This window comes from Agelaius phoeniceus, chromosome 3 (genome assembly GCF_051311805.1).
Source record: "Agelaius phoeniceus isolate bAgePho1 chromosome 3, bAgePho1.hap1, whole genome shotgun sequence".
NCBI classification, from domain to species: Eukaryota; Metazoa; Chordata; class Aves; order Passeriformes; family Icteridae; genus Agelaius; species Agelaius phoeniceus.
Genome location: NC_135267.1, coordinates 63,657,465 through 63,683,034, shown reverse-complemented (window position 1 = coordinate 63,683,034; position 25,570 = coordinate 63,657,465). Strand labels below are relative to the sequence as shown.

General features: G+C 36.5%; 1 protein-coding gene and 1 long non-coding RNA gene across 5 annotated transcripts in view; one reads left to right on the top strand and one right to left on the bottom strand.

Annotated features, from left to right (window-relative positions):
• The window catches only part of ADGRG6 (adhesion G protein-coupled receptor G6), a 110,823-nt gene extending 85,894 nt beyond the window's left edge, over positions 1–24,929 (top strand). For 2 of the 4 annotated variants that reach the window (XM_077175458.1, XM_077175457.1), the window contains 10 exons: positions 1,478–1,594; positions 2,696–2,741; positions 4,432–4,538; positions 7,293–7,420; positions 8,726–8,994; positions 10,567–10,681; positions 11,691–11,974; positions 15,844–15,945; positions 17,924–18,076; positions 22,161–24,929. In XM_077175458.1, the coding sequence (XP_077031573.1) occupies positions 1,478–1,594; positions 2,696–2,741; positions 4,432–4,538; positions 7,293–7,420; positions 8,726–8,994; positions 10,567–10,681; positions 11,691–11,974; positions 15,844–15,945; positions 17,924–18,076; positions 22,161–22,336 (1,497 nt within the window). In that variant the 3' untranslated portion in view covers positions 22,337–24,929. Of the gene's footprint in view, positions 1–1,477; positions 1,595–2,695; positions 2,742–4,431; positions 4,539–7,292; positions 7,421–8,725; positions 8,995–10,566; positions 10,682–11,690; positions 11,975–15,843; positions 15,946–17,923; positions 18,077–18,346; positions 19,985–20,072; positions 20,120–22,160 lie in introns of those variants that run through there. The other 2 variants (XM_077175460.1, XM_077175461.1) reach the window with 2 other exon arrangements.
• LOC143693572 (uncharacterized) lies at positions 19,995–23,030 on the bottom strand. The gene is made up of 3 exons (XR_013181386.1): positions 22,897–23,030; positions 21,462–21,621; positions 19,995–21,353 (listed from the first exon to the last, which is right to left on the bottom strand). It is a non-coding gene; the product is annotated as an uncharacterized LOC143693572 (long non-coding RNA).
• Positions 24,930–25,570: the final 641 nt, after the last annotated feature.

Below are 25,570 nucleotides of genomic sequence, written 5' to 3'. Positions count from 1 at the left end.
TTGGAAGTGGGCATCATTGTATTGCAGCTGAGAGAATTCCATTAAGTTTTGGCTTGTAATTCATTATAGATGGTTCCCTTACTTAGAGGGCTATATAAAAGCTGTTCAGGGTGGGATTCACTTCACCAAACACAGGTGTGTTCAGTGTAAACATCTGTGCCTGAACTGTTGAACTTCAGCTGAACATAGCCTTATGGCTAAATAAGTAGAAATCTGTATTTTACTTTAAAGCACATATAAGAATACATTAAATTGCCTTCACTAAAGAGACCAACTGTGTCTTGTTTTTCTTATCTGCTACAGACAGAATCCATTGAAACCTGTGGAAATATGTCCAAGGACTTCCATAGACTTTGTTGGATGCTCAAATTTAGGTGGTAGCCAAGAGACTTTTTCTTGTCTGAGTACTAAAGAACTGCCTAGAGATTTGCATTTTCTTTCCTCTTCAGTTTTTAAGGTTTTAGGAAATTTTGCCACAAAGCTCCAGTATAATCTGAAATACTGTGTCTGAAAATTCTTGGATATGGTTCTTGGGAAATAAAATACTCTTCTCAGGATAATATCCACCGAATAACAGAAGCTATTGTGTCTCTCGTGAGTGGTGGGATCTCACAAGCCCAGTGCTGAGCTGAAACCTGATGTCTTGTTATGTTAACAAAACTCCTAAATGGAAGGAATCAAGGGTTCAGGAGTTTGGCAGACCAGATTTTGGGAGGGAAAGTGAGTGGCAATAGAAGACTTTATTTTACCTAAGATCTGCCACAGGCAGTAACCTAGCTTTCCAACCAGGCATGTAAATGTGCAGGTTCCAATAGAAGCCTATCAAAAGAAAAAAGCACTGCTAATGCACCCCCATTTCAGCAAATAATTAATTTCCAAGAAAAACACCTCTTCTGGAAAATTGTCAGCTGCAGGTTAAAAATCCTACTGGTCAATGATAATGTCAGAATTCTATTTCAATTCCTATCAAATAAGACCTTACAGAAAATGCTATCCCCTTCAGTATGTAACATTGCTTTGAATTTGTTTACTACTTCATAGTCATTCATTGTAAGATTGAGGGTGATTTAGCAACTATGTCCAGAAAACGGTTTATTCTCTAAAAACTTTGCATTTACTAAAGGACAGTATCAACAATAAGATAAGTGAGCTCGTTCATGCTTGTTTAGGGAAATGAGCTAATCATATCACGGGTTGTTATCTGCCACATTGTTTGAGTTTATAATTTTGTTTGCTGTCTAGCCTCTCTCTATAATTGTGCCTATGCTTTATGGCTACAAGAAAAGTAGGAAAGCCTCCATGAGGCTAACCCATAATTTGATTTTATAAACATAACATTCTTATATTGTGTGATCAAAAGTACAGAAATGCTGACAACTTACTTATTCTGGCACGCTGCAAAAAGGAAACTGTGTACTCTGGCTTTTATGTTATGTGCCATGTAAGCACTTAGTATATTTTTCTTAATCTCTTGAAGGATGCAGAAAATCCTGCCAATTTGACCAGTTTCGTGGTAGCATGCAGTATTGGAAACTTAACCATTCAGGATCTTCAGGATTATGTGAAGGTTACAATCAAGCATACCAAAATTCAGGTAAAACAAGACTGTTTATTCAGAGGAAGAGGAATGCAGATTATATATGGCAAAAGCTAAGATTATAATATTATTTATATGGATGGATTTTGAGTAAGATCTAACTCAAATCAAAATGAAGAAGTCTAGGACAAAAGCATGCAAGCACAACACAGAAACAAATAATCTCTCCCATCCTCATACATTCACACTCCATTCATGACCTAATATTTATCTGCAAGACAATTGATTCTACCCCTCAGAAGCAATTTTGTGCCAATAACTGTTGGTGAAACCTTTGTTAATGACCATATTCATGACATAATTTATTACACTGTTACTTCATGATTACTTAAATTCTTTGACCAAACATTATTTGCACTGTTAATAGTTCCCAGAATTATTTTTTTGTTATGTGGTTTTCATCAGAGGAATGGACAGAAACACAATTATAAAAGATGACTACAGTAAATTTAGGGAAATACAGAACAAATGCAACCTTTTGGCACACACTCTTCCAGTTAGAAAATGTGTGAGCTTGACTCCGTTCTCAGTATCTAATTCAAAAGAGGCACTAGCACTTGAAACATTAAAGAAAATGTTAAAATTAAATACCTAAGTAAATTGTTTATGTAATGAGAAACTGGTTTGTAATTGTCACAGCTCAATTGACTTTGTCTTGCATTGCATTACAATGAATATTTTAAGGTGAGGCAAAACAACCTACACATGGGTTCAGCAGTCACTTGTACATTTTCAAGCTTTACGGAGAGGATTCATGAAGAAGCCTTAAGGCAGTAAACAGGTGAAAGTATTTAGATTATATAAAGACATCATATTCATGGATAACTTCAATAATTTGAAAACATCATTATTCTGAGGATGTACAAAGGGAACTCTTGAACAGTACATAGAAGCAGTGCTCCAGATTTTGCAATTTGGACAAATCCATTTTTCTAGCAGGAAAAAACTCTAATTTGACACTAGGCAAATTTTCAACAATCAAATTATATGGATTCTTCAGCTCATTAAATGAAAATATATGCATTGCAACATCTGTTGTAAATGATGAGATTTATGTCTGAAGAGATATACAAAGTCTACTTTTACATCTGTTCTTAGGAAGATCCTAAACCTACCTGTGTCTTCTGGGATATGAACAAAAATGGTAAGTTTGAAAGTACTGTAATTTCTTTCATGAAGGGAATAATATGTCTGAGTCTTAAAATTGGTCACAGTATTGGCTATTTTGCTCCCAAATTGATCATTTCAGGATTCAATAAAGTCCACTCAATGAAGTGTATAATTTTTTCTGGGTAACATAGTTACTTGTAACAGCAAATTTTAAATGCTCCTTTTTAAAATTTGTTTTTAATGTAAATGTTTTTAACATTTAAAAATTTTCCATTAAGCTTTTCCAAATTTTTCCCGTAGCTGCAGTTTTTCTCTGCTCTGTCTGTATGAGCAAATTAAATTATAATGCTACTCAGACACACGAATGGGTCTTAGCACACTTTTAACTGCTCATTTTTTAAAGAACTTGGTTATATAGGTGTAAGATTGGCACTGTTATGGATTATAAGCTTTTATGGTCACATATGGAGACACATCAATAAAGCAACATTTTTAGACCATTCTTCATCAAAGAATGGTCACTACTGCCAAACCTGTGTGTGGTGTTTTATTCAGGCTCTTAATCCATTGCACAAAGTCGTTCTCTGGGATGAATTTCCAGATGTCTCTGTTTTAGAAATCACTGCTGAGAATTTTCTCTTCCTTACAATGAAACAGAGCTGAGGATTTTGGATGGAGAGGTTCAGTACCCAGAGTCTTGCAAGAAATAAAATTTAACATCCAAATTTGTAATTCAAAGTAGGAAATACAGACTGAGCAACTGAAGAGAATTCAGCAGGATTAAAATGAGCAAAAAAATCATAAAAACTAGTTAGGAAGCTGAACTTGAGAATCACATTAAAGGAGAAACAACACAGGGATGGAAGTAACTATTCACAGTGGCTGCTTGAGTGGAGAAGAGTTTTAAGTGGTTTTGGAATATCTTCACAGTATTCTTCACAGTATTTTGGAGAATGTCTTGAATTTGAGTGTTTGATTGTCTTGAAGTTAGAGAGCAAATTAGGCTGGATTTTGTCAAGAGCCATGAGAAAAATGTCTTTAAGAGTCAGAGAATAAGAACGATTTCACAAAACTAGCTCGTATTTTGGCAGGGAAAAAATGAATAAAGAAACACTTTTTACTTTTCAACATTTAATTTTTAAAACTAAAATCTTTCTACTTGTTTTTCAGAATAGCCTTTTCATGTGGGGTGGGTTGGGAATAGTTCACTTCATGTTTTTTTGTAAGGCCACCAGAGATCATTGGGATTACCCATTCTGAGCTTCTGCATTACATGCTGCAGAGAGGAAGGGTGGGACCCTGTGCTCCTGGGCTGTAAAAGCTTTCATGTGCCTGAGGATAGATGAGTGGGAGGCAGGCAGGTGTAGTCATCACATCAGAGGGGGGAAGAGGAGTTCTAAAACCATCTTATTATTGGGTAAAACTAAGGCGTGTCTTAATGCGCGACCCATGTCTTACTCACTAACCAAAAAGCTCCCTACCTTTATTATACGTCTTCATCTGTTGCTTCTGCTCAGTAGTCCATTTCTGGGCACTCATCTGGGGTGATTCTTTGCAGAAACTAGGAAATCTGACACCTGCTTCTCTTGCAGTTGTTTTTAATGCTGGCTCATTCAATTTGAGAAAGCACTTCTGCATTTGCACAGGACGAAGTGAGAAATCTTCTAAAAGAGAGGTTGACATGTGTTTGTTGGACGTCAGTTTCTCATGTTTCATTTCCACAGGTGGCAGTGGTGGCTGGAACCCTGCGGGCTGCCTGGTGGATGCAGAGTCCAATGAAAATGAAACTGTGTGCTTATGCAACCACCTCACACATTTTGGGGTCCTAATGGTAGGCAAGCTCACTACTCACCATGTTACTTTTCCCAGGAACAGCAACACAGCTTTTATCTGGTGGCAAGACAACTCTCATTTTTTGTTACTTGGGTTCTTTCTTTTGCATATAATTTAAAATAATAATAATAATACATTACTTCCCCCTTATATCATGAGTTATCTTGTCATAACAAAGTAGCTAGTGATAAGGATTCAGGAATGAGATAATGAATAAAGTCAGCATTGGAAGAATATTATTGTTGTTGTTATTATTATCATTATTAAATTCTTTAAAAGTGGCTAAATATTATTTTTAAATAATTAAAACATACCCATGAGATTTTTCTATGTTTCAAAAATACTGTGCCACAAAAGACCTGAGATTGAGACTTCTGAGTGATACCAAAATACAAATAACATATTATAACATCCAGCTTAATATAACTAAGGCCCAGTACTAATATTTCTACTAGAGAGACAGGAGAAAAAAGCGATCTTAATGAGTCCTAAGTTTCAGGGTATCTCTGACATATCCCTTAACTGTATAATCTGACAAAATGACCTGCAACTGAGGAAGGAGGTGTGGAACATGAGGGAAGTGAATTAGAAAGTCTATTTGAAATTCCCAGATTGAGAAAGTGAGAAGTTGCTTGCAGGAGAAAAAGGAAAAAAAAGGAAGAAAAAAAAAAAAAAAGCATGAGAAATAGTTAGAAATGCTGTTTTCAGAACAAAAAGAAAAGCGACTTTCATTGTAGGGAAAAACAGGGAAAGAAAAACATCCTCCAGACAGCCGAAATAGTAATGAGGATGAAAAGTCAAGGGAGCACAATAATTCTCTTTCATCCTTAGACAGAAAGGCTGGCTTGTCCCTTGCAAATCTGGTTCTCAAACTTGACAAGATTTATCTAATGTCATAAACTATGAAGTGGCACCTTTTGCACAATGTGTAAACCCATATTGGCTGTTTTCTTACTTGGCTTTACTCAGATTTGGGGATCCCTAATGTTACAGGCCTTCCCTTGGAAAAAGACTGCTCCCAGAGCACTGGTACAGAACACGTAGCCCATGCTCTGTCAGAGCCTTAAGCAAAGTCTCCTGACAGGGTGGCCAGCAGAGCAGTGTCTGTCCAGGAGATGAAAGAGGGAACCATATGAGGCACTTCAACCTCAGCAGCATAGCCTCCAGCCTTCAGCTGCCTCCAGCAATTTCCACTTGTGTTTTCCAGAAAAAAAAAAAAATCCCAACAAGAAAAAATGGAATAGTGCTATCTTTTCTGAACTTTTGGTTGTTGTTTATGCTCAATAATGGGCTGATACATTTTTTTTCCAGCTGAAATTAACATTCTTTGGCCTGTAAAAAATAGCTGCAGAAAAGATGTTGGCTCCTGGTCACAGCAGGAATAATTCCTAAGTGGAAGTATTTGGGGTTTGAAGTAACATGTGGCAGTGTCAAATAGGACTTAAACCACACAAGGGAGCCACATACCCTGACTTTTTCAGCTTTGGCCTTCCAGACCCTTCTTAATAGAACTGCTCTCGTCACATCATGCTGAGATGTAGATATGGAAAAGCCACAAATTTTTTGTAGATATGGAAAAGCCACAAATTTCTTCCACTTTTCATCGCCAAAGGGATTAAGAAAAGGCTTTCTTTAGGATATATTCAATGAGCCCCTTCTCTTCCCTGAATGCTTCAGTGGCAGTAGGAAATCAGGCAGAAGGTCTTTGAATTTGGGCTGCATTCCAATAGATTTTTACGTAGTTTTGACCATTCTAGTTGCTTTTCCATTTTAATAATTTTTTCTGACTTTAATTCAGATACTAAGTTATTTCCAAAAAACAATCTCCTTATGCATAAATAAACTGTCATATAAGGCTGGTATGGATAGTAAGAAAAACCTGCTCCCGCCTTTTCCTACAAAACATGCAAAGTTTTACAGCATTTAACGTTTCTTTTTGTTAGCTTGTTTTGCTAGGGACAACAATGAAAATGACTGTAGAATTGACATAACTATATCTTAGTGTTTGCACACATTTTCTCCACAGTGATATAAATCCAAACACTCTTAAAAAAAGGAAATAACACTGACATTCATTCTCAGATGGTACCATGTGACAGTTACAGTTAGACAGAAAAAAAAAAGGGAATCCTTAGAATTTTGTGAAGCAGAATCCTGCTTCATTTCCAATTTTTTTTTCTGTTGTCTTTATCACTACTTTTCTGACCAATTTTATTTAAAAGTGTAGTTCTTATATCAAAACAGACCCTAAATCCAAAATGCAGTAGCTTGCCCTTGGTTTCACCTGTACATGATTAGTTGCATCGATTCCTATAACAAAAATGCCAAAAATTCCCTACAATGTTGCACATTTAAGTATGAATACTTTAAAGTTACATTTTTCTAAATCTTACATCTTCTGAAAAAGAGTTGTATACAAGCAACAGAATTAAAATTTGGACACTGGACACTTTTCCTGAGAAGGACATTTCAATTCCTAGTACTGAATTATAAGGATCAGAATCAGACTCTATCTTCTGTTCCCAGAAGTTATAATACTTACAGCACAATGTTTTGGAGAGCTGTGGGAAGGAAGTGAGAAGTGTAACAACTATAGACCGAGAACACGCAGCAAAAATGAACCCCAGTGTCAAGGTTACAGTGGTATTGCCAGAGTGCTTTTCAGTTTTACTCGACCCATTACCAAGAAAGAGTGCTGTGCTCACAGCAGAAGTGCTGCCTACGGCCAATGTCTCTTCCTTCTCTCTCACAGGACCTGCAGAGAGCCGTGACGCAAATCGACCCACAGAACACCAAGGTCCTGACCTTTATCACTTACATAGGCTGTGGAATATCTGCTATATTTTCAGCTGCAACTCTTCTGACATACATTGCGTTCGAGTAAGTACTAATTCTGTGAAGAACATCACAAAGAAGTACCTGTATGTGCAGAATAAAATAAGTTAGTTACGTGGTTAGCGTGGTTTATTTCCCTAGGAGGGGAAGTCCATGGCAGAAGAAAAAATCAGACCTGCAAAATCAGGGTCACAGTGTTGTAAAGTGGAAACTTTTTCAAGGGGACAGAAGTTCAGAGTCTTTCTTCCAGTTTCTAATGTGTTGTGCTGCTCAGACCAGGGAATAAGAGGAATGTGTATCAAAATGTTCCTTCTGGCAAGACAGAATCCTCTAGATTTTGAACAGATGGATATTATTCTAAAATTGTCAAACAGGCTTTTTATTAAAAAAAACCCCAAAGCTTGCCTATGTGAGCATAACAATTTCCAAATTTAAAAAGAGAAATTTCCAACTAGAGCAATTACATCCTATAGCCCTTAAGACAGAAGTGGGAAGAGATAAAATGAACATAAATTTCAAGTGTTAAAACAGTTTCAACAGAAATCCCGCTGAAGTGTGAAAGTGACTCAAGAAAAAGCAAAAATTTTGAAGTGTTACAGTTCTGTGAACAGTGAAAAGAGAAAATGAAGTCATGTCAACACAAAGAAAGCATTATGCCAGTAACAGGGCAGGACATAGTAGCTGCTAAAGGAGGATAATTTTCTGGGGACAGGAGGGGGAAGGGGGGCTGAAGAAGGGACTTTTCAAGTTTTAAATATCTTCAGTGATTGCATTCCTATTACATTACCTATGGTATAGTGTTCTGGTTCAAGTTGGTAGAAATTGTTTGCTGCCCCTTATTATGCAGATTTCAGTGGGGATCAGTTTAAAAAAATTACGTTTTCCGCTCTTCCTAAGAGACTATTTAAAAACAAACAGAAAACCACATCCACTGGACAATATATTCCAAAAACTAAGCTAACATATAAGGCCACATATGAATAGAACACAGAGGACCTTCTGGTCAGCTATACTTTTTTTTTGTTTTCATTTAAAATAAAAAGTACTGGTTTATATTTAATTTAAAGGTTTGGGGTTTTTTTAATAAAAAAAAATCAGTTGTTAAAATATTGCAGCAGTTAATTAGCTCATCATGGACCCAAAGAACTGGTAGCTTACCCCCACCACACACAGCTGAAACCTTCAACAATCCCACACAGAAATACACACCACTATGTCTTATTGCACAAACCGAGCTGGAAGGGGCTCCTTGTGCTTTGATTGACTTTGTGAAGGGGTAAGCCCAGCTGCAGGAGGTGGTTTGTGTGATTGCAGCAAGTTAATCATGTGCACCTGTGCTTCTCTCATTAGGAAGCTACGACGAGATTATCCGTCCAAAATCCTGATGAATCTGAGCACAGCCCTGCTCTTTCTTAACCTGATTTTTTTGCTTGATGGCTGGATTGCATCCTTTGATATTGATGGCCTTTGCATAGCTGTGGCTGCACTTTTGCACTTTTTTCTTCTGGCCACCTTTACATGGATGGGACTGGAAGCTGTTCACATGTACATTGCTCTAGTGAAGGTGTTCAACACGTACATACGGCGATACATACTGAAGTTTTGCATCATTGGCTGGGGTGAGTTCACTAGATGCAATATTTACATAGGATGGATGCTGTTGTATAAAATGTTTTTCATAAATGCTGCTATATAAAAGCTCTCTATCAGGAATACAGAGTAGAATTTATATCAGTGTGTGGTTTCCTTCCCCAGCCTGCAGCAGTGCCGGCACGCAGCCAGCCCTCTCTGTCACCGAGTTCCCCCCTGTGCTTCTGTGTAAATACACTCTCACTGGCACTCCCCACCCAGGGCAGCTCCCAGCCCCAGAATGAGTGGAGAGACCAGATAAACTGGTCTTGTTTTCCAAAGAGGCCAGAGTGGGAGAGGGGAAATGTGAGTGCTGTGTCAGAGATGGAGGACTGTGTCACATAATGAATGCAGAAACTTTTGCAGTTACTGCAAAGCCTATGGAGGTTTTGCATCAACTTTCAAAAACTTTAATTCCAGCTTAAATTTTCTTGCCAACAAGCACAAAGCCTATTGTGGAATCACAAACAACCAAAATTTTCTGAGATTCAGCACTGTATTTAAACCACCAAGAGATTCTGGCTGCCCTAAGCAATGTACACAGCAGGACAGAAATGGAAAAAGTAATACTGAAAAATAACTACAAGACTCAGGCAGCAAGACTTATTCTTCATTTTTGTCTGTATCAGGAATCTGTGGTTTCTCCCTGAATGCGCATATTGTGTTTGAAATCATACAACACAATGCAAAGCCATTAACCTTAGGCTAGAACACTGACCTCAGTGCAGCTGATAATTGATGTCTTTCCATTGGCAACTAGCATCCTCTTGGCAACCTCAGCAGAGGACAAGGACTGAGTGGTCGGAAAAGCAAATTAACCTCTTCCCCTTTGAATCTATTCTGTTATAGCAAGGATAAGACATGTAAATAAGGCATATCAGGAAACATGCATTTCTTTTGTGTGAGCTGTACCTTTCTGCAGAGTTTTCTTCTGCATAGTTGTCCATTTTGCCAAATACATCCTCGACTTTTTTATTAAGAAATACATAGTTTGCTTTATGGAAGCAAGGGGACCACATATAATATGTATAGTACTGTAGAAAATATATAATATGGGGTAGATAATATAATGTGGTTGAGAGAAGCAGTGGAGAAATTACAGATTTAAGTTCATGTTCCCCAGTTACGCAACTTTATGAATTCACATTAGCATAAAAAAAAAACTCAAAAAATTCCTCCACTAGATCCCATTTTTGGAATAATTTCTTAATCTTTTCATTGTATAATGAGAGCCTGTGTGCAGTTGCAAATTTAACTTTGGGCAATTAAGGGATATTATTTTACTTTAGTTAATTATTTTACTTTAATTTCCTTATCACATACCAAACTTCTCCTACCTTACAGAACATTACAAGGCTTATTCATTAATGCCTGTTGATTGTTTTGATGGTTCTATATATTTGTACTGTTTGGAAAATTGTTTCCTTCTACCTTCTCAGTGCAGTTTTCTCAGGATGCTGTGCACTAAAGTAAAAGGGATAGAGATATCAGTAATTCAGCTTAGCCCAGTGAATTTGAAAGTTTAGGAGATTTGACAGCTCATGAGTTTTCTTGTGTTACAGGTTTGCCAGCTCTGGTGATAGCAATTGTTTTAGCAAGTGCTAATACAAATGCAAGTCGTATTTATGGCAAGCAGTTATATGGCAGAGATGCAAGCGGGCAAGGAGGAGATGACTTGTGAGTATTTCTTTAGATCTCTTGAAATTTAGCATTTATAGTTGCTTTGGAAAAGTCAATGGTGCATTAAACAAGCAAAAAGGGACAAAACCCTGAATGATTAGAATCTGTAACGTGAAGAAGGCTGTTAGAAAAATTGGAGGGAAATCTGCATTACCCAATGCCAGGAACAAACATGCCTCTGGCAGAAGTTTTTCATTAAAATAAAATAAAAATACTTGTTTTGGTTTGTCTTAAATAAAAAGTATATTTTCTAGGTAAGAGCAAAGAAAGAATTTGTATAAAAATAGTTTCCTTTGTAAATCAAGCAGCCTTTTGCCAATGTAGTTCAATAGTCCTCTATGTTCTTCTCATGATGTCCACATAATAACTCCAAATGCCAAAATTTTTATGTGAGTGCTCTTTTCCTTGCCTGGCAAAGCCTCATTATGATAAATAAAACTTTAATTTTTTGAATTTTATTATAGTATCATGCTGAGCATTCAGGCCATTTGCTGCAAGAGGAATTAGAGCTCTCATATGGCTGACTGTCAAATGGCTACCTCAAAAGTCCTGCTTCTTCTCCAGTCATATTCAAGTTCTTCCTTAGCTCCAGTGGCAGAAACTTGAGATTTTGACAGTGAAGATCTAAGTTTGCTCATTCCGTTTCTAAAGCACTCAAGTGCTTCACACAGATGACAGCAGTGAATTTTTATGTACTGACTCTGAACATTTTTCATGATGGGATTGCAGTTCCCACCATTTCCCATTTTTTCTAACTAGTTTTAACTAAAATGTGATACAACCCTCAGATTTCTCACATTTTAGTACTATAGGCCATACTCACTTAAGATGCTTCTGGGCTTCATCCTGTTTCCAAACAGAAAATGGACAAATGTTTCATTCTACACTATATTTTTGCATCGGTGGTATCAGAAATTGGCTCATTTTCCTTTGGTTGTATGATTAATGGAAGGATAGTTTCCATTAATCAAAAATGATCCTTTATTTTATTTTAATTTTTTTACAGCTGCTGGATCAAGAACGAAGTTGTCTTTTACGTGACTTGTGCCGGCTACTTTGGAATCATGTTTCTAATGAATGTCGCCATGTTTATCGTGGTGATGGTGCAAATCTGCGGGAGGAACGGGAAAAGAACCAACCGGAGCCTCAAGGAAGAGATCCTGAGGAACCTCCGCAGCGTGGTCAGCCTGACCTTCCTCCTGGGCATGACATGGGGCTTTGCCTTTTTTGCCTGGGGTCCCTTAACTCTTGCTTTCCTGTACCTCTTCTCAATTTTCAATTCATTGCAAGGTAAGCTGAATTTTTGTTCTGTGAACAAATATTTGATCTGTTGCTGTTCTGGGGCATGCTATGCCCAGTGATTGGACCAGGGAACTCATATCCAGTCTCTCCAGGTTTTCCTTTGATTTTTAACCATCATTAGTTTCCCCTTACGTGGAATAATAATATCAACTACAGGTGGTTTGAATATCTTATGTAAATTAATTATGGTTTCAATGTCTTTTTCTATAAAATGAGCTACATTATAAATAGAGCTCTCCCTAGCTAACAGTTGGCAGTGTTCTCTGTTGAGATACATGCTATATGACCTTCAGCATTTCCTTTCACTGATTATAACAAATATAGGAAGCCTTTTTCCTTACTTTATTTCTGTAGGGAATCTGTGAAACTCATAAATATTTTATTAAGGCATGAGAAACTCATAAAATAAAATTCAGTCCTGCCTCATTGTGGAGAGATAGCAGAGATATATGGGATATTCTTTGCTTAAGAAAAATCCAGTGACTGTTACAGTCAGATTATTTTTCTTTCTGTTACTCAAGTTTTCAATATTTTACTTTCCAGCATAGCTTGTCTTTTTTAAAAATGCTGTAAATTGTAATCACATGGTTATAAATTACAGAATGATATAGCTGATATTTATAAAAATTTAACTCAGAGCTAAAATTTGCGTATGTCTCAATTGCCATAAAATTCTCTACTAGTGCTTGCCCTATCCACCTATAAAGAACAACTAAATATGCAATGAAGAGAAAACCTTGAGGATATTGGAAGTCCGTGTGTTATGCCATACACATATTGACGTAAAAATTAAACTTGCCGGGGGGGGGGGAGGGGGATGGGAACCCAGAAAAACCCCAAAAAGCAAGCTCAAGAATGTCATTGAAGGAAACGTGTTATGCAACACAAATATTGAGATAAAAATGAAATTTTCTTAGGGTCAGCAAAATATCTTCTCTTTACGGAAAAAGTACTTAATATCTCTCTGTGCCGATTTTATCTGATACAGTTGAGATGCATTTACTGTGCTGAAAGATTTATTGAGCTTTCATGGAAAGAGAATCATGTTGTGGGTTTTTGTTTGGGTCAGTTTCAACCTAAAATGCTAAGCAAAATGACAAAAAATATTTGGATGTGGTGTTCTTACTAGAGACTGTTTTTTCCAAAGGACACATTCTGATACTCCCCTAGCAGCCTAATGAAGTATTTACAGCATTGTGTCTGTGTTAGAAATTCAGACAGGCCTAGAGAGATCAGAAGTATGGGAAGAACATGAAAAAAGACTTAAATTCTGAAAACCTTGCCAAGGGTCAAATTGAACAAGTTCTCTGTAACCAGAATTTCCAGTGCAATCAATTAAGCTTGTATGTGCAGCGTGCATACAAGGTTGATCAACACTGCCTAAGAGGGGTAATGGCACTATTTAAAGGAAGATGAATATTTGGAACACAGTTAAGTCAGAAGATGAAACTGAAAAAGACGAGAAGTAAATGTAAAAAGAAGAGTGATGAGATTTTCATGGATTGTGGTAGCAATGATGATGCAGTCTCTGCTCTGGCACATCAGATCAAGCAATAGGAGATAAAAATCTTCTCTCTGAAGATACTTATTGCTGTGTCAGAAAGAGCTAGACAAAGCTAAAGAATAAAGGAAGAGGATGTTTAACATCCTATATAACTGGTGCAGTGTTCATGTAGCAGTAAGGGGATGGAATGGTGCAAATCTGTACCAAAAACATTCCCTAGCAGCAAAAAGTATTTCAATATGGCAAGTCTTTCATCAGTATTAGCAGCTTAATTATGGAGATGTTGGTAAATACATCTGTTCTTTCTCATGTTTTTGAAAGCTGCATGAGTATTTCAAGCCATACCAGCAGCCTCCAGCAGCAGTTTTCTGTGCACTGGCAATGAAAAAGCAAATTGCAGCAACTGTTAGTGTTACTGTACTTTGCTGTTTCATCTACAAAGGAAATTCTTGACACTCTCTCCTTGACACTCAGAGTAAAAAATATGGGAACATTTCTTTTTTGGCTGCTCATTTTATATATATGCCTGGGCAAGCCAAATACTTTCAAGTCAGAGCCAAGTTAGAACCAAGCCTAGGATCTGATTTGTCTCTGGGAACCAAAACCAAAGCTGTACTACTAAAAGCACATTGTAAACTTAATGAATAATGAAATACAGAGAAAAAAATTCTGGAGACCAAGCCCAGACAGGGCAAAGGCAAAGTACTTAATGCAGTACATTTGTTTTGCATTACTATGGAATATGCATTTTCTTTTTAAATATTCAGAACATTCACTGCAATTTAATTAAGCATCAATTTACTAAGTTTGTAAGCTGTGTAAAAGCCCTAAGAAGAACTTTGGGCCACAAACAGCTTCATATCTCCAGCCCTATAAGAGCTGATAGTGGTTGCATTGGACTTGCTCTGTGCTTTAAACAAATCATATAGAAAAATATTTTACTAAATGCAAATACAGTAACCATGATCCAAGAGACATTACATTTGAGATGCATAAGGTCATGCCTTTTTTAAAATGTGCTTTTCCTTCCTTTCCCCATCAGCTCTTGAAAAACTTTGGAAAGATTGTGTCTCATGACCCAACCCCTACCAGAAGTTAACTGAATTCAGAGGTCTCAACCTGGCCTGATAAGCAAATACAAGTCCAATTCAATGACATGCATTACTGCAAAATTAGGCCTCAGCAGTTTGGAGGAGAGAAGATAATTTGATTCTCCAAAACATTATAATCCGAGCTATACCCTGTCATTGTGTTCTGACAGCTGAAACATAGTAGACATTAGTATTCAGAACTAGTCATGATGATCATAAAGGAATGGTTTTAGAGGAAGCCACTTGACCATGTTTGCCTGCATTATGTAGCATTTATTCACATCTAAGATAAAATCATGAGGGATCTTGCAATAGCATTTTGCTGTCAGGTGTTCAGCCTCAGGTTGGCTCTCTCACAGACAGTATAAGTAAAACAAGAAGCAGGCTAAGCTACAGAACAACAAAAGATTCCACAGCCAGTGCCAGCCTGAGAAGATTCAGGAGCATTTCCAACTACTATATTTAGCTCCAAAGTACATCTGTAGGTGATGAAAACATATCATACGCCCTGTTACGACCTACCTTATCATGTGGTAGGATGTTTATCTCCTGTCTTGAAAATAAAAACTCTAAAATTCCATGAGAAAAATCAACTCCACAAAAACATTCTTAAACACATTTATTACAATTGAGTAGGAAAATCTGTTAGTTTTCTTTGGGAGCAAGAAGCTGGATTCCTAATTAGAACTTGTGAGCATATTCATTTTCATAATCATTCAAGTACATGCATGGGATGCACATAAAACATTAGGACACCCCTAAGTGCCATTTACAAGATGTCTGGTTTTAAAAGAATACAGCCCACAGTTCTGTACATACAGAACCATATCAAGGAGATAAAATATCTCCTTGCTAATATAATAATACTGGTATTTATTTTGCAGTCTCTCTCTTGCAGTCCTGTTGGGTGCAGAATAGTTATTTGCTTCAAAGAAAAGGCCTTTCAATCATTTCCCTCTAAGCAAAAAAGAAAAAAAAAAAGGAAAGAAAAATATGAACACTGAGCTAAATCAACAATGCCAATAAAAGGCATCCCAATCTCTGTATTCTGATATCCCAGACACTTACATAGCAGCTAGCGAATAGGACAACTTTAGTTAATTTCCATACCTCTTAAATGATGCATGGATACCAATAACAAAATATTAAGATTATTTTTTTTGTTTGTACTCCATAGTCTTCTGATTACAAATTTCAGTTAATCTGAAATTTTCAGTTTATAAACACATGCTTCATTTGGTGTTTATTTTCTTTTGTCACAGGTTTGTTTATATTTGTATTCCATTGTGCTATGAAAGAAAATGTGCAGAAACAGTGGAGGAGACATCTCTGTTGTGGCAGATTCCGACTGGCAGACAATTCAGGTAAAGGCAGTTCACAGCTCCCCTCCTTAGGTGCTGCATTTGTCTATAAAAGTCCAGGCAAATAGCTTGCTATGTTATTTTAATATAATACAAGGTAAGTGAGATATATGGGTGATGGTTTTGGAAGGCCCATCAGACCCTAAAAATAAAATAAAAAATAAAAAAATCCAGAGATTCAAACTTTGTCATCCCAAGCCCAGTCTTGCTCATTTTCTCCTATAATAAAGTATGTTGACTTTGAATTGCGTGGATGGTTAAGCTGATGTACGAGCAATTCTAAAAAGTTGCATAGAAATATTACAACTTCTTTAGCTTTTATTTTTGCCTCTTTTAAACTGTCCTGTCCTTTGCCATTGAATTCAGAGACTATTAGAGACTCAGAAATGTAGAAAATTCCCTTAACAGAAGCCTGTTAGGTTCTAGAAATGAACCTTCATCTGGAACAGTCAGAGTGAAAGGAGAGACGTTGGTTTGGACACATGAGAAGTCTAATGCTTGGGCCACTATACTTATAGTTTCCTGCACCTTTGGCCATCTTGGATGGCATGAGACTGCTTTGTTCAGGCAACTGGCTCTTCCTTTGCTGTCTGATGTGGTGATTTGGACCATATAATTCTTTCTCATATGGTTCTTGTTCAATGACCAGTGTTAAATCTACAGCTGGTGTAAGGTGACATAAACTCATTGCTTTCTATGGTAAGCTTTCATTTTGTAGTAAAAAAACTTCATTCATTATTTCAAAGGGTTAATACAAACTAGGAAAATCATTTTCATTCTGATCAGACATCCAATTTATTTCATATGTTTAGTTTCCATGTGATTAATCCTATAACTCCTGAACTGATAAACAAAGATAGATCAAGTTATTTACTTTTTTTTTTTTTTGTGCTGCTGTTGGACAGCTTGTGAATAAGGTAGAAATAAATATGAATATGGTAGAAATAAAAACATGAAGGATTTAAATATTTCGGTGGCATAGTTAATGTGATGTCATTATGTCTGGCGTAAACCAGTTTATCTCCATGGGTTGGTTTTAATCTCCATGAACCTGACACTGTTTTCAGGCAGAACAGTGAAACAGAAATCAAATGTGAACTTGCATACCTAAACACTCTAGCAATAATTTACTATAATTTGGTTTGATTTAAATCAAGACTAAAGTGGCCCACGTGTCTTTGGCTTCGACTTCTCTTTCATTTTGTGAATTTAATTGAAGTGAAATAACAGTGAATAACAGCAAGATGACTAAATTGTGAAACCTCCTGCACTTACCAAAATTGCATGGTACAAAAGTAGTTAGCTACTTTTATTCTACTGGTATTGGGACATTTGTGGTGAGGTTTTAAGTGTTAGTTTTCTTCAGTCAGTTTATTGGTATTAGCTATTTAATTTCATTTTAGAAGTTGTTCCAGCATAGGAGCCTATTGTGTTAATGTTTGGACCAAATTCTTTAAATGTGAACTACTGAATATTTATTTAAATTTTTATGTATTTGTAAATTTGTTTATTATGTAAATTGTGCGCCAATATGCCAAACAACAAGCTAGTTGTCAGTATGTAGTATCTTCCACAGCAGCAGCTGCAGATCAAACCCTCAGATGATAAGATCATTGTAAATGATCCTATCACCTTTGGATTTTGCTCTTCAGACCAGGAAAGTTTGGTATCCCTATACTGCTACACAGGTCCTCTGCTCTTCTGCATTCTGGAAAGCCAAGTCATACTTGCAGTTCTGCTGTCCAGACAAACTATTGTTAGAATGTTAGAGCCACCAATTTCAACTGTTTTAGTAGAGTAAATCAAGTTGGAATACTTTTATCATTCTTAAGAACCAAAGAGGATACCTAACAGGAAAAGGATGGGGTATTTATTAAAAGCAGTACTAAGAAATGCATCAGATATTTGAAATAATCATAATTGAATAAATTAGGCATTTATTACAGTAGTTATTAATGTAAAACTTCTCAATCATTTTTAGATTGGAGCAAAACAGCAACCAATATTATAAAGAAGAGTTCTGATAATCTTGGGAAATCCTTATCCTCTAGTTCCATTGGCTCCAATTCAACTTATCTAACGTCCAAATCAAAATCTACGACGAATACATATTGCAAACGAAACAGCCATACAGGTGAGTCCTTGCATTGCAACCCAGTGCATCTGTGAGCACACAGGTTTGTGTTAAAGGCACAGCAAGCATTTCTACCCCAAGGTTAAAGAGAGACAATTTCATCAATTCATATAGTGCCAGTATTGTTTAAATATATGTTACTGTTTAATAAGAACCATTACCTAATGTGCAGTACATCCAATATATAGATCTGATCTCCATATGTTCCCATACTAAATGAAATAGGCTTGATGAAAGCAAATTTTGCTTATTATCCTATTGTAAACACAGGGTAGCCAAAGCACAGAGAGATGGCGTTCTTCACCCAAGGTAACATGAAAGCTGGCAGTACAGCTGGAAATAGGAATCAAGTCTTCAGAGTCCAAGTCCACAGCTGATTGTCTTGGTTAAACTCCTTTCATCTAACTGTAAAACATTTATGGGTAAAACGACAAATGGAGCCTACTCGGAAATGGATACTGTGTTCCCAGAGTATGCATTGTCTTGCCCTTCTACAAATAGCCATATCTATTGCTTATTTATTTAGATATCAATAGTATATGTAATAAAAGGCATCATCTGTATTCCACTCATACCGTGAAAATGTGCTAATTTTAAGACTTTAAAATTAGGGAGCAAAGAAAGAGAGCAGCTGGAATGATTTGCAAGTTTGGTTGTGTCTGAGATAGTATTTCAGAAATTCAGTTATATAGTTCAGATTTTTTTTGTTACTCTGATTTTGTGACTGCATGTTTTTGTCCTGTGTAAAGTCACATAGCATTATTATACAATACTCTTTTACAAATATAGTGGAAATAAAATCTGAGACCATATTTAACTCAAAGGTGTGTTTACTTGTTTTAAAATATTTATCAGAAAAAAATGTTCAGATATGAAGTAGATGATTTCACTAGAATGCAAGTTATGTTATTTCTTAAGTATTAATTATTTTTGTTAAGCCCCCAATGTCTCATTTATGATGGGACACTCACCTTTCTTGATGCATGGCATAGTTTCCAGGAAATACCTTCTATTATTTTAATTGATGATCATTACCTGCTTCAGTTAGGCACAAACACTTCTTTTTTTAAAATTAATTACACTGTTGTTTTCTCACTGACCAAGATTCAGTGCATCCATTAGCATGAGGGATTGTGCATCAGGCATTTTAAAGGTTTAAAACTTTATTGTTTATTGAGAACATACAGGAAGTACATCTGCTTTGAATACAGTAAAAATGAGAAGTATCTTAGAAATTCCTGATGACTGATAGCACCTGAGCTTGCTCTCAGGACTGCTGTTCACAAGTGCACTGGGAGCACATGGCTGGTGCCTGCCTCCCTGGGCTGCCTGTCCCTGCTGCCAGGTCAGGTTCGGTGTGCAGTGCGCCCAGGTTGCCCTGTTCATTCATCTCCTCCCTGCAGGAACACTTCTGCCAGCAGTCTTCCACAAACAGCATCTTTAATATCAGGCTATCAATTAAGAAGACTTAGTGCTGGAGTTTTTGCAAGTTGTTCTTGAAGTAAAACAAAGAAACTGTTCCAGATAAGAAATAGTAAAGTTAAAAGAAACTTGCTCATATATATTCTTCAAAAATTATTAGCTTAATCCCATGCATAAATTATTGCTTAAAAGGATTGCAGTTCTTAATGCAATCAAAGGTTTTAATATGAAGAATTTTTGGGCATTAAGAGAATACAACAGTTTTCTTTTTATTTTTTGGAATTTTAATACATTTCACTTTGTTCTCCAAAATACACTTCTTATTGTGATGCTCTATGGGAATTTTTGATAACACTAGGTTTTTAAATACTGACATATCTTCTCATGTGTAAAAATAATAAAAGTAATAAAAAATAATATTCAGATTCTGATTGTTAATACAGCTGAACTTCTCAGTTTGCCAACTTAGCTAAATTGCAGGCAAAGAATGCCTGTCTTGGCAAGTCTTGTTGATACATATGGTAATAATGTGCTCCCTGGAATTGACACAAGCATTCATGTGTTTGTGGTGTAGATAATGTCTTCTAAGGCCCTTTCCTCATCAGTGGTGGAGCATTACAGGTAAAGTGAGAATTGCTTTTGTTGAATGCATGGTTGTAACAGGGTGGAGGGATGCTTCTTGCATGATGTCCTCATTGACGCAGAGGATTTTGCTAATCAGAAACGCTGCTTATTTCTATTACATCTTGCACCACTGATGCTGAATCAAAGGACAAGCATGCTTCAAACTCTGGGTGTCTGCACTCTGCATGGGGCACACAGCATTTAGAAGATACCATTTTAGAAAACAGATGTTAATGTCCTGAAATTAATGCCTGTGAGCAGTAGTATGGGGAAAGGAGATTATCCTGAAATTACCCATACACAAAGTATACATTAAAAAGCAAAAACAATCTGATTGGGTTCCAGAAGATTCTTTAGTATTTATCAAAGTTATTACAGAAAATTTAATATATTTATATTTGGTATGTGGCCATTACTGGATTAGTCTTCTAGACATTGAGATTTTTATATCCATTAGCACCCAAAATTACTCCTAATGATGAATTATATATGCCTGAAAGCCAATCTATGAACTGCTGCTTGAATACAGAATGCATCATCCCTCATGAGTGAACAAAAGAGGTCACTATGGCATCTTGTGTCCCAGCTGTCTACAAGCCCAAACCAAACTACTTGTAGAAAGTACTTAAATATCCTCTGTAACACTTCAGTGAATCAGAACTTAAGACGATCTCTGCAGAGAATTTGGTCATACAGCTCACACTTCAGGGATACATGATTTTGACCCTGTACTTAGATGTGAAGCCATTGGTTAGTAAATGCATACATTTGAAAGGCTCTCAGTACTCAGAAATTTGCCATTGGACATGGAGTTACTCACTGTAATTCATGAACATTCTTGCGTGCTTTGAAAATTCATCCTGATAAGCCTCAACATGCCTGTTTCTGTTTTTATGAGTGAAACTGTTTTGATTTCTCTGTCTGCAATGCATTTCTCCTTTGTGCTCTTTTATGGCTTGGCATCATGACTCTTCCAGGGATGGGTTACTTTTTATTTCTAGTTGGTTTATTTCTAAGAAAAGTTTTTTATGAAGTCATGGTTCAAGTAGTATGCTTAATTCTTAAATGATCCTTTAACAAGGAATTTTAGGAGATGACTTCACCGAGGTCTTGTAAACAGCCATCAAAACTATCACTTGTAGAAGACATTTCTTCCCAGGGTGCTCCACCTTACTGCTGGCTTGCAGTGGTAGAGATCTTGCCCAGGTTCAGGGAATTTATTCCAGCTTCACTGCGTGGAAGAGATAGAAAGAGAGTTCGGTTAGGACAGCATGCTTGAGAAAATGAGAGACAAGCCCTCTCCTTCTCATTTCTCGCTACGTTAGCTCTACCTACTGACCGTTCTCTGAACAGCAGGAATGCGAGTCGCTGAAGCAGACTTTCCCAGTCTGGCTGGGAATTGCCTTGCTTCTTTACCTCTTCAGTTCACCCTTGACCTCTAGCTCATGGACTCTGAAGGGAGACCCCGTTGTTACATCCTTTCCTCCTTAGTTTTCAGCCTGCACATTATGGAAAAAACAAGGTGAGGCTAGGCAATCACAAAGTTTTGGCTCTGGTTATCTGCTTTAGGAGGAAAGACATTCTCTGCTACATTCAGCACAGATTATATTATTTCTGTGCATAGCTCAAAGCATCCACTGTTGAAATAATTCAATCTTTTCACAGTCATTCTACAGTACTTTATTATGTGGAGATACTATTTATGGAGATCCAGTGCTATCAAAATATTTTTAGTTTGTAAGATTCAGAGCATCAGCAGTAAATTAGTATGTTAAAAGGTCATAGGAGTCAGTAACACTTTAGGCAAAATAATAGAGGGATAATTTCAAGTGATACCTGAAAGGTCTGCCCACAAAACCAGACATCTCAAAAGAATTTAGAAGAAGCAATCTCAAGCCAAAAACTTATTTTAGGGCAGTAATTTAGTTCAGCAGTAGTGGCAATTGAAGGCATATCAATGTGGGAGTGACACATCTTTTAAACTGTGAATTTGCTTAAGAGGCCCTAACTACTTCTTGTTGCTTTTTCTTCCTCTTAGAGAAAGTTTTTCTTGACAAGCCATCTTCAAAATTTGCCCAGGAGGATGGAGAACAGACATCAATCATCCCTGTCCATCAGGTTATTGACAAAGTCAAAGGATACTGCAATCCTCACTCCGACAGCTTCTATAAAAATATCATGTCCGACACATTTAGTCGCAGCACAAAGTTCTAACTGGGTTTCTGATTTGCTGGTTTTTTAAATCAAAGGAATACAAAATGTGTGCCTGGAATTGAGAATATTGAATGTCATAAAATGTGATCTGTTCAGTTATTTTTTCCCAGTTTATAGTGTTCTCCTGCAAACAGCTTCCACTTAAGGACTGATTTTTTTAAGTTTTTACTGTTGTGGAAAATGACAGTTTTTTACCATGGTATTGAGCTGTTTTTAAATGTGTGCCAGCCAGCATGATGCCTGGACAGCTAATTATAATCTTGTAAGACTGAAGAGCCACAAGCCTAACTTAAAATAATATAATCCAAACAGAAGCAAGTCTTGACTCCTGGAGAAAATAGCAGACATGTCATGCAATACAGACAAGCTTTTATTGAGCAATTTTATGATGGTCTTTTTGTTTTGAAAAATATGGATTTTCCCTGTGGCACTTGTTAGATTCTTGCTTCTTGAATGTCTAGTGCTCTTTATTCATGAGTGAATAAAACCCTACCACCACTTAAAGGGTTATTTTAAAACATTTTTGCCTAAATATACCTGATCATGCAAACCTTACTCACCAAAACAGCATATGCTGTAAATGCAGGCAAATTTGTATCCATATACATAGAAAACAGTCTTCACAGAGTTGTGTCTCAGCATTTATTGATTGGTATGCATGAAATGCAGTGTCTTCCATCTCAAGTCTGTGTTTAGTGTTCTTTTTTCACAAAACAAAATAACAAAAAGGCATTCAACTATATATAGTTATACAAACATATACCTAGAACTCTCTCTACACATATTTTTTATAACAATACACGCAGTAAATATGACAGTGTATACCAGAGACAATCTAAAAACTATGGACGGTGCTAAAATTTAAGTCTAAATATTTAAATGCAAGATGAATTCTTTGTGTCAATTCTTTGTGTCAACCCATGAGTGTCAATCTCTGTACTTCACAAATACTGTATGTATAGACACCTCCATCAGATGGCATTGCAACATTAGGATAACCTGGAACATGTTTACCAAAAATAAATAACATTTTTCTGGGCACATAACATTATCAGTATCCCTTTGTTGCCCTGTTGGATGACATGATTGAGGTTGTTGGATGCACAGAGTTTAAATGTTCAGGCAATATTAAGGAATTTCATATTGCTATGCTGTCTCCATGACACTGAGGGGGGATGGGGGGTGTGCAGAGAATAGACAAGAGCATAAAATGTTTACTTGTTTTACTCTCTATAAATGTGTGACATATTAGCAAGTGACCTTGAGTGCCAAAAGGGCATCTCTCCTCATGAACTATGTTCCACCCTATGACAAGCTTTGTAAAAATTGTAGCTGCACATGTTTCTGAGGACATGTGCTGAAACATAAAAGGTTTTTTCAAGTACCACATTCAGAGGAGAATGTCTCCAGTTGGAGGTTTTAATTTTTTTAATTATCCCTTTTTTTAACCAAAATATTTTTAGCCACATATTTAATTCTTTGAATTCAGAGAGCATAAAGCTGTGCTGAGATTTCTTGGTTGCCAAGCAGGTGGATGCTCAGTGATGAGGGATGTGGGTTTGTGCTTTCTCTGCTCTTTGCACGTGCTTTTGTGTGCAGAGATCATTTAATGCTGTGACCGCACAAACGGCACATTTCCCCTGGCTGCAGACACCTGGTGGGAGGAGGATGTCCCGATGGATCCCACCCAGGAACACCACTGTCACTACACAGACCTGAGCAAAACCTCAGTCTCATAACTGCAAATACATTTGTGGTCTATGAATGGAGGTCAGCCCCATTCACTCAAACTGTAATTAATAACAGGGAGGAGTGTTGTCAGATATCTTTAATAATTGAAATAATTTACAGAGAGATTATGTACAAGCATTTACTGAACTTATATTTTATCTTCCCACTTGCTTAACTACTGTAGGTAATAGTGTTCATATAGCAGCTTACTGTGAGATTTCTACCTGACTAAGATGTTCAAAAGTGAAGAGAAGGAAAAGCAAACATTCCTGAAAAAAATGAGGAATCAAAAAAATATAACAGATGAAAAATATATAAATAAAAAAAACCCCACAGCATCCTGAATGAAGCTGAGCTGTAACCTATCAGTTTAATGTACATCTACCTGTATTTTTGCTGAATTAAGATTTTTTTCTCTTTTTTTACTACCATGTAGTAATCATAAACTGTCTGTGTCACTTAGCTGCTCTTGAATGCTCTCAATTCTACAATGTAAAGCTTTCTGTTTTGTAGTTGACATGCTGTAACCTCCCTTGTACATATTTATTTATTTTTGAGGTTAAATATGTCAAATATACTTAGCACTAAAATGACTGTTCTTGTTACTTTAATGCTAAGTTTCTGCTTCATCATAGAAGAAGAGGGAAAGAATAATTTCTTATATACTTTTTCTAACTTGTGAAACAGTTTACTGTAGCTCTATCTTTTGCAACTTTGAGGAAACTTGTCAGTGTAATTTGTGATACTAGTCAGTGAAATATAGTGTAACAGGTTTGAAGATGGACTAAAATGGAAAGAAACCTTTTCAAGTAAACATTTTTTATGTTAGTGTTCCAAGTAATTAAAGTCTTTTAATAGTGAATGGTTGACTTTTATTTCTCCTTTTTAGTGTTTAATGGCAAAAATTACACAGTGGAACTCTGGAAAATAATCTTGTGTTTTTTTAAGTACTTGAGACAGGTACACGCCTAGACAAAATGTTGGAAATAAATGTGCAAGACTAACTCCATCTCATCAGGGGAACACATTTTGCAGAATATGCCTTTCCCTTTTGTAATTTATTCAATGCCACATTCAGTGAATGACCTGGAAGTTATGCAATCTCATTTATTTACGGTGGCAGTCATGTCATAGAAATTAAAATAAAATCATGGCAACTGACGATATGCTGGGATGGTATTTTAAAGTAATACAAATGAATAATTAAAAACTCAGGAGTTATTCCTTTCTATTTGTTTCTCTCCAGCTGGATGTAGTCCCTCATTATCAATATTTTCATTCAACTTATAATACTCTTATCACTGCTGAAAAATTTGATTCAGCCAATCACTTGATAAATACACACTACTGTATAAACAATAAATGTCACACACTAATGGCCTACCTTTTCTTGCTTACCTCTAAAGAAGATGGAAATATGCTGAAATGTGTCAGATCTGCTCCCCTGCATTTAAGTCTCATCACAGAAAATGCACAGAATACGAGGATTGATATAAGTGATAT